Source organism: Mytilus trossulus, chromosome 14 (assembly GCF_036588685.1).
Source record: "Mytilus trossulus isolate FHL-02 chromosome 14, PNRI_Mtr1.1.1.hap1, whole genome shotgun sequence".
NCBI lineage: Eukaryota > Metazoa > Mollusca > Bivalvia > Mytilida > Mytilidae > Mytilus > Mytilus trossulus.
The window spans coordinates 68,488,154-68,501,628 of NC_086386.1; the positions used below are offsets into that span (position 1 = coordinate 68,488,154).

Below are 13,475 nucleotides of genomic sequence, written 5' to 3' on the forward strand. Positions count from 1 at the left end.
GTTTTGTTGTTCGACACGGATATTGTTCTAAAATTATTTACGCTTGCATGTTATTTTTCAGTGGTCGTGAATCGCTCTTGAACATTTATATTCAATTCAATAGTACTTACTTGTCAGTTTAAATTTCCCCTTTTTCATGATTTGTTTACATCATCTTTCGCATGTTTGTCGGACCTTTTCTAATGTAAGACAAGAGTGAAACTGCTTCATAAGCTACCAAAATGAAGATCGTTATCTATAATTTCGATCTGCATTACAGTATTCATGAAAAGCAGTTCACGTGTTCGATAAATGTAAGTTATTCTCTTTTCATTCTTCTCCTTCGTCAAAAACATGGCATTTATTTTTAGAACGGAAGTCCTATTTCAACAATGACAATTGTAACAATAAATTTTATTAAGTTTTAAAATTGCATTTAAAAGTTATTCAACTCTTTCTCAATGCATTTGAATAAAAAAGATTATTTAAATGATCATATTTTACTGTTACGGAAAATTACGACTCTGTACATCACTTACGATATCAATGCGCAACTTTATGCGCAGACGGCGCGAAAATTTAAACCCCCGAACTTTAACAGGACTGTAAAATGTGTGCCATATTCCGGGTCTGAAACGTGATCGAAGAATTTGATTTGTATATTACAATTATAACAAAACTATCAATAAAAAAATAAATTAAAGGTATAAAAACCAACAAAAAATATTTCCAATTACAAAACAACGATCTTCAAACTAACTGGACTATTCCAAATATACAATTTGACCATACAACAAGCAAGAAATAGAAATAATTTAGTAACAATGGTCCTAGTTAATGACCTAGTAGTGTAAGCTACAAAACGATTAACGGCACGAGAAAAGGCGTGTTTGAAACAAGGCAGAATCATAACTAAATTTGTATTTTAAATTGCTTTTTTCTTCTCACCGATTAACATTACACAAAAGATATTTGGCACACATACATGTATGACCCATGTGTTATTGATGTAATCAGAGTAAAAATCCCGTGAAAGTAACACGTAGTAAATTTTCTTTTGCTCAAAATGTGGTAAATTTCAGCTAAAAAAATAGCCTTACTAAAATCATGAAATATTTATACTTAAAGGGGCACTAGCTGTCAAATTCATGGTCACCAATTTGACTCAAATTCTCATAATTGATTAATTACAATGTAAAACATTTATCCAATTTATCAAACGTTTAAAATAAACAGTTTACAAAGCAAGGGGTAGATGATATGTAGGTTCTTTTCGTGTGTATTTAAATCCAGATGCCATCTAATTAACTATCGATTTGACCTCAGATGACCATATAAGCGATGTAAACACAAATAAAGATATGAATAGGTTAAACCAGCACGTGCAATTGGATTTTTATAGGTCTGTTTGATTTGAATTTATAGATTAAAAATATAAGTTTCTCATTGTTTTTAACCGTATAAGAATGATTTATGTGGATCGAATTAGTAATCAAATGATTTACCGTAGTTTCACTTTCATTGTTGACATTTTTTTTTCTTTAAATAACCAGTTCACGTACAATGCATGCGTTGTCAGTCTCTAGCTAGGGGTTAAATTAAAGTTCACATGAATACCGGTTAGAATGATGATGACGTTTTCACTTGCAAGTGAATCAGTCAAAAATTATGTATAATCGCTTATTTCAACAAAAATAAAGCAAATTGATTGCTAAAAGCAAATTATTATTTCATTATTCCAATTTAATTAATGATTAATCTAAAAAAAATCATACTTTATTTTTTTATATATATCGTAGCTAGTGCTCCTTTAAATTATCTAAAGCTTGTCAGCTTTCGTTACATGATTAATTTAATTTTAAAGCTAAATGATAAGTATCATTTGAACAAATAACACAGAAAGCAATAATTTTATTTTTCGCGTTGAAGATGGTCTGTATGATGAGGTATCTGTGGGTACCCTAAGAAACCACAAAATTTTGAAAAACGTGACCACGGCAGCATACGAAGACATTCATGATTAAAAAATATAATGATTTTCCAATCGTTTGGATATAAATATAGCCGTATGTTATCCGTTAACTTAAACTCGTTAACTATACGTCTTTTTTCGATACTGGGCACCCTACTAATAGACTAACAAAGGTCAGAGGCTCCTGACTTGGGACATGATAAATGTTTTAAAAAAGTGAAGTTGATATTAATAACATATATCTATGTTCCAGACCGTATGAGTATTTGGACCGTACGTGTACGGTCTGGACCGTATGCGTACTTTTTCAAAATACATACGGTCTGACTAATATTAAAAAGTTGATCAATATAAAATGATGTGGTATGATTGCCAATGAGACAACTATCCACAAAAGAAGTTTATTAGATACAAGTGCATATAGTAGATCAACATAACTTAACTATCAAATTAATATAAAAAAGTTCAATTGTAATTGAAACAAAAACTTTATATTTTAATTTTTTTTTAAACTTCACTAATTTAATCTGTTATCTCTTGATCACTGAAATTGAAGATATCGGAAGTAAACATAATGTGGGAGGACATTTGTTTGAGAATATTTTGCAACTTTACCAAAACATGCAAATGCAAAGGAACATGCATAACTGCATACATGAAAAAAAAGATTGTGATAAACGCTTGTTTTAATTTAACCCTTATGATCAAATAACATGTATGGTCAGTTCGTACTGGACCATACGCGTATACTCATACGGTCCGAGCGTAAGCGTATGGTAGGACCGTACGAGTATACGTATACGGTCCGGACCGTGCGCGTACGGTCCGAATACTCATATTGTCTGGAACATCTATATATATATATAATAATTGACCAATGTGGACCTTATTTTCGCAATTCCATAGATTTCTTTATATAGTCTACAACACTAGACAAAATATCTTTATTGGGATCTAGAATAGTTTTAGAGTTTGAGTCAAGCTGGTTGAATTAGGACAATGGATTTTAATTGCATTTATAAGGGAATGTCTTGCATTACTGTTAATTTGGCAATGAAGGAAAAAGTGTTCCTCATCATCTAAACTTTTACAAACTTTGCACAGTCTGTGTTCTCTTTGAATTTTTTTATAACGTCCTAATTCAATTTCCAAATTATGATCACTTACACGTAATTTTGTTAAAAGCTGACGACTATTAAAATTGTTTAGAGTGTGCAAGTAGTACGTCCTCGAATTTGATTTCATTTTAAAGTTTACTATACAGATAAAGTTTTGAACTGTTATCAATATTTGAAAGTTTTTCAAGAGTGATGTTATTATACTTTTCCTTCACTATATGTTTAAAAGTTTTTTTGAGTGAATTTTTTATAAGTTTAAAAGGTTTATCAAAATCAACATAGTCTTCTTCATCAATATTAAATTCTTTAAAAATATGCTTGGCAAAAGTGTACCAAGTATAATTATATTCCATCTTCAGACATAGATTTATTTACTGCAAAAGCTTCTTTAACAAGAGGCTTTCATGGCAGTGTATTCTACAAAAATATAATACAACTTGAGTTTTAACAAAGGAGTCAAGTGGAAATCGTCCTAACGATCGACCAAGAAATGGTTGCGTTCGCAAAACAAAGACACGGCTTTGACTTTACCATATTATGAGCGATTGACGACGTAGATTATTTGAAAGCAGCATTCCTTATTAAAATCCGCGAAGGAAATGCTGTTGACCCGCAATTGACTACCTAAGAATAGAATAGATAGCTAAAATATAATTTGTTTTAATAATTTCTTGATAACAACAAAAGTGTAATACTACAAGTTTGTTATGTCTAACGTACTGTGACAGATATAAAACGAAATTACTTCTTGAAAAACGAAATTTCATCCTTAAAGTTTTTCTTTTTTTCAGCGGATTATATCGACAACCATAGAGAAATACAAACGACTAGATTGTCTCATCAACAATGCTGGAACACGTAAGTATCAATCAATCAATCAATCAACCAAAGAAGGAGAAAGGGATACTATGAATTTGATGTATAAATAGAATTGGAAATCAAAGACTTAAAAACATGGCATTTGATGTCACTATAACACTTTAAAAGCAGATTTTATCTGAACTCGGGTGAGCTGAAGTAATAAGATATAACGTATTATTGCGGGGTATACGCACAAATGAGTCCACAACCAAACAACACAAAATACGATACATAGATATGGGAAGATGTGGTATGAGTGCCAATGAGACAACTCTCCATCCAAATAACATTTATAAAAATAAACCATCATACATGTAGTTCAAGGTACAGCCTTCAACACGGAGCCTTAGCTCGCACCGAACAGCAAGATATAAAGGGCCCCAAAAATTAATAATGTAAAAATGATATGTTAATATATTTCCTATAGATACTGAATCCCCAACTGGATAGGATGTGTCTGATTTTCATGTTTAATTGAGGTCTCGTCTGGAGATGTCATGATAGTAACTGGTAGTAGACTAGTCCTTGGCTTATTTATGTATAATTGTCATTTCGCTTAATTTCATTTGTTACCTATTTTAACATCGAACTTCGGACTTCTTTTAAAACGAGATTCAGTGTGTGTAATGCTGTGTGGTTTTTATAATTCTACATTGGCAAGACGTATATGGGGAGGGTTTGGATTTTTTTTTATATGTCGTGATACTTGTATCCATCTGATGAGTTAATCCTTTTCAACTGATTTTTATAGTTCGTTCTGTTCTGATGTACTGTTACACCACTGTATAAGGTTAGGGGAGGGTTGGGATATCACTAACATGTTTAACCCGTCACATTCTTGTATGTGCCTGTCCCAAGTCATACAGGAGCCTGTAATTCAGTGGTTGTCGTTTGTTGATGTGTTACATTTGTTTTTCGTTCCTTTTTTGTACATATATTAGTTTTCTCGCTTGAATTGTTTTACATTTGTCATTTCAGGGCCTCTTACAGCTGACTTTGCGGTGTGGGCTTTGTTCATTTTTGAAAACCACATGGTGACCTATAGTTGCTAATTTCTGTGTCATTTGGTCTTTGTGTAGAGTTGTCTCATAGGCAATCATACCACATCTTTTTTTTTTTATATTAACCTCCTCGCATTGTTTGTGCCAATCTCAAGCCAGTCTTGTAGATCTATGAAATTAAAAAAATGGTTCATTTATATGTTTTGTAGTTTAGTGTGACGTCCATTTTCGATGAACTAGTACTGATTTATTTTTAAGAATCAATCAATCAATCAATCAATCAATCAATCAATCAATCAATCAATCAATCAATCAATCAATCAATCAATCAATCAATCAATCAATCAATCAATCAATCAATCAATCAATGTCCTATATTTCAGACCCACCACATGCAACTATAGATAATATATCATCTGAGCAGTTTAATTCCCTGATTAACATCAATCTTACTGGATACTTCAGATTTTGCAAGGTAAGGTTATGTCGCCAAATAGTTACTTATAATGAAGCTTTTATTGGACTTTTGAATACTATACCATGTGAAGAAATTTTGCTGCATGTCATATAACAAATGAAGTAAACAGTCAGGATTCTACTTCGTCAAAATTATTTGACCATAACGCCAGCTACTTTTTATAACCGTAATAATGGAAGCTATATATTGCTCTTGAAAACCGAGGATGAAAAAATTAAAACAGGAGTTTTCAGTAAAAAAATGGCAGAATGACCAACTTGGCAAAAAAAGGCAGGGATGACAATTTATGTTAAAAAAATCATGATAAACTAATTAAAAAAGGCGTGACCGTATAGAGTAAAGAAAAAAGTCAGAACAGAGGTTACAAATAAAAAAAAGCAAGACTGGGCCCAATTTTTCATCTTATTTTATTTCAAATACTAGTGTCTTGTCTTTGTCTAAATGTGTAGGTATGTAAAACTGGTGGAATGATTGCACTGAAGTTCCTACACAAATAATGAATCAGTAATATGGACATAACCTCTAGTTTGTGTAGGAGGGCTTATTTGATGTGAATCTTTCTCATTGTTTCTCGGTAAAGCATACCCTATCCATGGTTATAACTTAAGCCTTATCCAATATTATCATGCACATAGCCATAACGACTACAGCCATCAATGATGATGTGAATTATAGTGGCTTGTATTGACTGGCGCTCTTTTAATATTTTCCTTTACTTTATTTACTTCCTCATTGTAGGAAGGATTTTGCTAGAAATTTCTGAAATTTGGTTAAGGATGCTAGTAGAGAAAATTAAGTCTAAATAATAGAAATACCGCCTATGCAAAGTATCAAATGGGTTTTAAAAATGCAAATTTATGTATAAAATATATCTTTATTGTCAAAAAAGAAATTAATAATTTGCAATTTGATCATTGTTAAATGTTTTATCTTTTTAATTTTATTTAGATAAAGTTTATATCATTTGCTCTAAAAATTGTAAATAGGTGTATTCAAGGGAGGTAATCATTTTTGATTATGCGCTTATTTGTGTTATGTTAAATTCAACAATAACTGAATAATTAACTCTATTTAAGTTTTGGCTGTCAGTAAGAGAAAAATAATTGGACTTTTTGGAGTCACAGAAAGATTCTATTCTAGACCCGGGTCTAAAAATATGATTAAAACACAGGCACTTGTCTCCAAAAAAAAAAAGTTCTATATACCTTAAAGTCATAAGAAACGAGTGACCGGTGAAAAAATATGTTCTTCCAATTCTTGAACCAATGCATACACACATCATAAACTTAGTCTTCTGTGCACGAATTTTTCATTTTTTTCGTGTAAATTTCGTATAATCGTCAATTTCTTTTTTCAATCGGTCAGTGTTGTTGTGTAAATATGGCAGGTAATTAAAGTTCGTGTTTTGAAGCCGAAGTTTAACGATGGTCACCTGTTTGTCAACAATCGACAAAAAATAAACAAAAAAGCATGGAAAGAGAGCACGTGTTTCACATGTGAATTCTGATAATAGTTTATTTTAAGGACATCCAGTGATCACCGGATTTTTACGAGATGGGTCACACTGAGGTCACTTTGCATACGGAAAATATGTCGGGGGAATTGGTTGCTGGAAGCAAGCAATTAAAATAAAGTAAACTTCTTCTAAATATGGATAAATCAAAGAATTTTCTTCATAAAAAAGTATATGTACATAAGTTTTATAATGAAAACTATCCATTGAGTTATAAAAAACATATGCATTATTTTTTTTGATTTGAGGTTTCTTATGACTTTAAGGTATATATATAGAAAAAAAAATCTGAGACAAGTGGCTTGAAGTGCCTGTAGATTAAAACCAGTCGTAAATACTAGACATTTGTGATTTTTTTAATCATCTTGATACAAACATGACAAAGTAATATAGCTATAATTATTTCGCTATAGGTCTAATCCAAAAAATATACGACTAATAGATACATTAAAAATAAGTATCATTTATAATATTCCAAAATATACGAAAAGCTAGGGTACAACATATCAGTCTAAATTATTAAATGATTAAAAGATAATGCAAAAGCATATTTTTCTGGTCTCACGGTTGCTCGTCCTATTCTCAAAAGGGTCGAAATGTCCTTAAGGATCAACATATTTAAAAAAAGAAGATATGGTATGATTGCCAATGAGACAACTCTCAACAAAAGACCAAAATGACACAAACATTAACAACTATAGGTCACCGTACGGCCTTCAATAAGCCATCTTCAAATGGCGCCAGCACGACATATCTCACTCGGTCCTCCTTTTAATTTTTTACACCGATATTTCGATAACGATGAATGATCAAAAATTGGATAAAATGAGGTTTTATATATATAGTAAAAATTGAACATTTATTGAATATTTGAAGTTAAATTTGCAATTAACAAGGTACACATTTTCTGATCGTGTCTAGGACAGCTAGGGTCTGCTTTACAATATTTCTGTTTAGATCAGGGTATGTTTTTCAATGTTTTCTGGTTAGAATAAGGTATGATTTGTCAAGTGCTGTCGAAACAGTCATACCAGAACCCCCCCCCCCCACCCCCCAACCCACCCGGGCACCTCCAGGTTAGATTAGTGTTCGTGTGTTTGTTGCTGTATATCATGCATATTTGTTTTTCTTCATTATTTGATACATAACTCAGGCCGTTAGTTTTCTCGTTTGAACTGTTATTTGTTTGTCATTTTGGGGTATTTCATAGACAATAGACAATATAGACAATATTTTATTCGCACAAACACATTTACATTAAATGGTAATTGGTTATGGCATACAAAATTAAGACAATAAACTTACAATAGTTAAATTGATTACAATTATATTAGAGTGACAGTGGTATTCACAGCAAAGAAGAAAAAAGGCTATAAATATCAACAGTTAACACATTATTAATGTTCATGAACAATTGAAAAAAGAACACAAACAAAAATTAGGTTGGCATTGCATATTAAAAGAAATACAAGTTATACAGATGTTCTTAATAAAAACAATCATTAATATACTTTATGGTGATTTTTATAATGACTGGTAGACTGCTATTTAAAAGTACAGTCAAATGCTTAAGTGTTATAGTGGACTGCAATTTAATAAAATTGAAATTAAGATTTTTATTAATATTTTGTATATAGGTATCCCTTAATGATGTATAGATTGAGAAGAAATGGTATTCATCCTCAATTTCTTGTCTGTTACAGGATAAGCAAATGCGTTTACTTCTTTCAATGTTGGTATAACGTTCTCTTTCAATTGCTAGGGAATGTGCACTTAGTTTAAATTTACTGAAAACTGATCGGTCAGTTTTGAATTTACATATATCAATATATGGGGGCCTTTTTCTAATTCTTTTAGTATGACAAAAGAAATTTAATTTTTCACATTTATTGATAGAACAATTTATAATTTGATAAGCCTGGTCATAGATTCTTTGTTGGATACTATTTATGTGATATTTTAAATTAAAAGTATCAAAAGTGAGATGACCAAAACCTAATTTGTTTAACCAGTCTTTTACAATGTTAACCCATTTACTTGTTTTCTCTACATTATTATATATTTTATGGACTAAAGTGTTAGGCGAGTTTACAATATGGTTTAGAAATTTGATAGCTGAAAGCTGAATTTTAAAGTACAAAGGGATTCTGTTTGTCTCAGTTAAACAGGCTACATTTGTTGTTTTGCACTGTACACCTAAAATTTCTTTAATAAATTTAATATGTAAATGTTCAAATGGATCTAAATCTTTGAACACTTGGCTTACACCCCAAACTTCACTCCCATAAAGAGTTATTGGAACAACTAAAGTATCAAATAATTTTTCAAGCATACTGCAGGAATTATCTAAAGAGACTGTTTTTTTTAAATTTAAACCAAGCCTTTCTCCCTTTTTCCATAAGATTTTTTTTTGAATGACTTAAACTTCCTGAAAAACTTATAGTTATTCCAAGGTAACACATAGATTTAACAGTCTCAAGATGTTCTTTTTCTACTTTAAAATAATTACAGTGAGATTTTCCATTAGAATTGAATATTATAATTTTTGATTTTTGTTTGTTAACATCAAGTTTCCATAGGGAACAAAATTTAGTTAACTCATTTAGTGCATTTTGTAGCCCTTCTTGGGTTTCAGATAATAAAATAATGTCATCTGCATATAATAATGATGTTAATTTAACATCTCCTATAATAATTGGTTGAGTGTTTGCATGATCAAGGTCATTTACAAGGCCATTTATATAAATATTAAACAAAGTGGGGCTAAGTACATCCCCTTGTTTTACTCCATAATTTGATATAAATTCATGGCTCATACCATTTTGAAATTTAATTCTGCATTTGTTGTCATTATACATTAATTGGATGACATTAAAAAGCTTGCCTGGAAGTCTGTTTTGGAGTAGAATGAAGAATAAACCCTCCCTCCAGACAGTCTTTTCGCAGATCTATAAATGCTGCAAAAACTTTCTTTTTTTTAGTTTTATATTTGTCTACAATAGACTTTAATGAGAAGATATGATCTGCTGTTCTAGCTTTTTCTTTGAAGCCAATCTGATTTTCACTTATCAAATTATTAGTGTTAATAAACTTCATTAGTCTAGTGTGTATAATTTTTTTGAATAATTTTCCCAAATTAGAAGTCAATGAGATACCTCTATAATTAGAGGGGTCAGATTTGTTCCCCTTTTTATGAATTAAAGTAATCAAACTTTTGTTCCATAATTTTGGGAAGCTGCCTTTCATAAATACTAGGTTGAAAAGTTTTAATAGGGGTTCTAATAATACTGGCATACCGTATTTAATCATTTCATTAGAAATTAAGTCTTCAGCTGATGATTTACCATTTTTAAGTGTTTTAACTGCATTTAAAATTTCAGCTGGCTGGATTTGTTTATTAAATTCGTTGTCAGAGTTGCATGTATTTAGTGTCTTTTTTAAGGCTGTTAATTTTTCAATAATTATGTCATGGAATTTATTGTTTTGGATGTTAGAAGTACTGTTCATTTTTTTAAAGTAGTTTATAAATAATTCTTGATCAAAATGGTTTTCCTCTTTTATTTCTGAAAGAGAACTTAATTTGTTAAGTAAATTCCAAAATGTCTTATATGACTATGCTGTATAGGTTTTTTCTCATTGTTGATGGCTCTACTGTGACCCATTACTGTTATTTTGGCTCTTGCGGAGGGACAACTAAATGATTTTTTTTTGTTTGAAAGCAATTGCCCATATATCTAAATGTAAATGACCAAATCTTAAAAAAAGGTTGTTTTGACGAAATTTGCAGTTGGCTTCAAATACAAACAAAAAATGAAGCCTAAAAGAAAATGCGCAAGACAGAAATCCAGAATATAAATACTGATATCGAACAAAGTGTAATGTCTAGTGAACATCTGAATAATATATCTTGATAGATCTATAATATTTTCGATTTTAGAATAAATGAGCCAAAATATTGGCCTTTTCGTACCCTTTTTTAATTTTTTTTTATGGAAAATATGATTTCTCTAGCTGACGTACTTATACTGGACATACTTTTAAGGGCATACAATACAGTTACAGGGGAGGCAATGACGTTGCTAACGTTAATTGCTATTTTCGCGATTTCAAACTTTGACTTATCGGGAAAAGATTCAGTTTTCGACTGACTTTTATCATTCAATCTTATTTTATTAAAACTTGAAAACGAGTATTTGATAGATATGCAGCCAAAAATGACGTTTTTTTTCTACATCCGTGAACATTTGATGAATATGAGTTATTTAAAAAAATAAATTGCAAAGAATATTTAAATAAAACTGAATTTACAAATAATCTAACAAAAAACAGCTTGTGTTTATCTTTTAAAACAAAAAAAAGTTGTGTATTTCTGTCGAAAGGACACATACGTCCACATATCCGAATTTTGAGCAAATATATAAAAATTGGACCTCATTTACTCAAAAAGTAGCACATGAAGGTATATTTTTTATTACATATTTGATTTAATCAGGCAAAAATTAGCCTATAAGCAAATTGTCAGCAAAATTTCAATATGGGATAAAAACTGTATCGTATGCTCTTAAAAGTTCAATGACCACTTAATGGGTTTGTACAATTACGTGTTCAAGTTTTCCATGAGACATACATTATTAACCCATCACCACCACCCTCAATGGCGTATGTGGGAAATTCATCATTTTTACTAGGTTTTCCAAAGGAATAATCTGGTTATATAAATGGCGAAGAACAACAGGCATGTAGGTCGCTGGCGATGACAACTATATTTTCATGAACCGTTTATATTATTCATTATCAATTGAATGTTTGTTTAGATTATATTCTATCTACACTAAAATAAGAAAAAAATATCATGATTAATATAAACAAAAATATACAAAAACAATTACAATAAAAATTGAAATGAAATTGTTTTAGGTTTCTGCTTATTTTCCTTTTGTTTAAATAATCATGCCTTGTTCATCATACCTTACACCTATTTCGGAGATTTTTTGGTGGGGTGTGGTCGCATTTATGGTCCTCATTTAACCAAAACCTAATGATTAAGTTTTTAGCTCACCTGGCCCAAAAGGCCAAGTGAGCTATTCTCATCACTTTGCGTCCGTCGTCGTCGTCGTTAACTTTTACAAAAATCTTCTCCTCTGAAACTACTGGACCAAATTAAACCAAACTTGGCCACAATCATCATTTGGGGTACCTAGTTTAAAAAATGTGTCCGGTGATCCGGCTAACCAACCAAGATGGCTGCCATTGCTAAAAATAGATCATAGGTGTAAAATGCAGTTTTTGGATTATATCTCAAAAACCAAAGTATTTAGAGCAAATCTGACATGTGGTTAAATTGTTCAACAGGTCAAGATCTATCTGCACTGAAATTTTCTGACGAATCGGACAAACGGTTGTTGGGTTACTGTCCCTGAATTGGCAACTTTTAGGAAATTTTGCTGTTTTTGACTATTATCTTAGAGATAAACTGTATTAAACAGCAATAATATTCAGCAAAGTTAGATCTACAAATAAGTCAACATGACCAAAATGGTAGGTTGACCCCTTAAAGAGTTATTGCCCTTTATAGTCATTTTTTACCAATTTTTAGTAAAATTTTGTTCTCTTTTACAAAACATTTCTCTTCTAAAACTACTGGGCCAAATTTACCCATACTTGGCCACAATCGTCATTTGGGTATCTAGTTTAAAAAATGTGTGCGGTGACCCAACCAACCAACCAAGATGGCTTCCATGGCTAAAACTAGAACCCAAATGTAGATTTTGGCTTATAACTCTGAAACCAAAGCATAAAGAGCAAATCAGACATGGGGTTAAATTGTTTTCCATGACAAGTCAACATCTATCTGCCCTGAAATTTTCAGATAAATCCTACAACCGGCTGTTGGGTTGCTGCCCCTGAATTGGTAATTTTTAAGGAATTTTTGCTGTTTTTTGTTTTTATCTTGAATATTATTATAGATAGAGATAAACTGAAAAAAAACAATAAATATTCAGCAAAGTAAGATTTACAAATAAGTCAACCATAATGGTCAGTTGATCCTTAAAGGAGTTATTGCCCTCTACAGTCAATTTTTAACAATTTTCATAGAATTTGTAAATTTTTACTATTTTTTTCCACTGTAACTACTGGGCCAAGTTCATTATAGATAGAGATAATTGTAAGCAGCAAGAATATTCAGTAAAGTAAGATCTACAAACACATCACCATCACCAAAAGACAATTTTGTCATGATTCCATCTGGTCCTTTGTTTAATAATCCCATAGACCAAGGTGAGCGACACAGGCTCTTTAGTCCCTTTAGTTTTCTATCTTTTTCATTAACCTATTTCTTAATTGCTTTATTAACAATTCATTTATTTTCATGTTTACTTTTGTAAACTATGATTTATGAATGAGTGTTAGATACAATACGTAAATATTGTGGTTTTGTGATTATTTAGTGTGCACCACATTTTTTATGTTATTTCTTCATAGACAGAAAAATATTACAGTCATTCCTTAAATAAATTATGGTTTTATTCGAACTACAATTAAAAAAGTGTCT

At 30.9% G+C, this 13,475-nt stretch overlaps 1 protein-coding gene across 1 annotated transcript in view; it reads left to right on the forward strand.

The window, feature by feature from the left end:
• The window catches only part of LOC134698000 (17-beta-hydroxysteroid dehydrogenase 14-like), a 28,256-nt gene that overhangs the window by 11,432 nt on the left and 3,349 nt on the right, over nt 1–13,475 (forward strand). The window contains exons 2-3 of the mRNA XM_063560289.1: nt 3,861–3,927; nt 5,315–5,406. Of these exons, the coding sequence (XP_063416359.1) occupies nt 3,861–3,927; nt 5,315–5,406 (159 nt within the window). The remainder of the gene's footprint in view (nt 1–3,860; nt 3,928–5,314; nt 5,407–13,475) is intronic.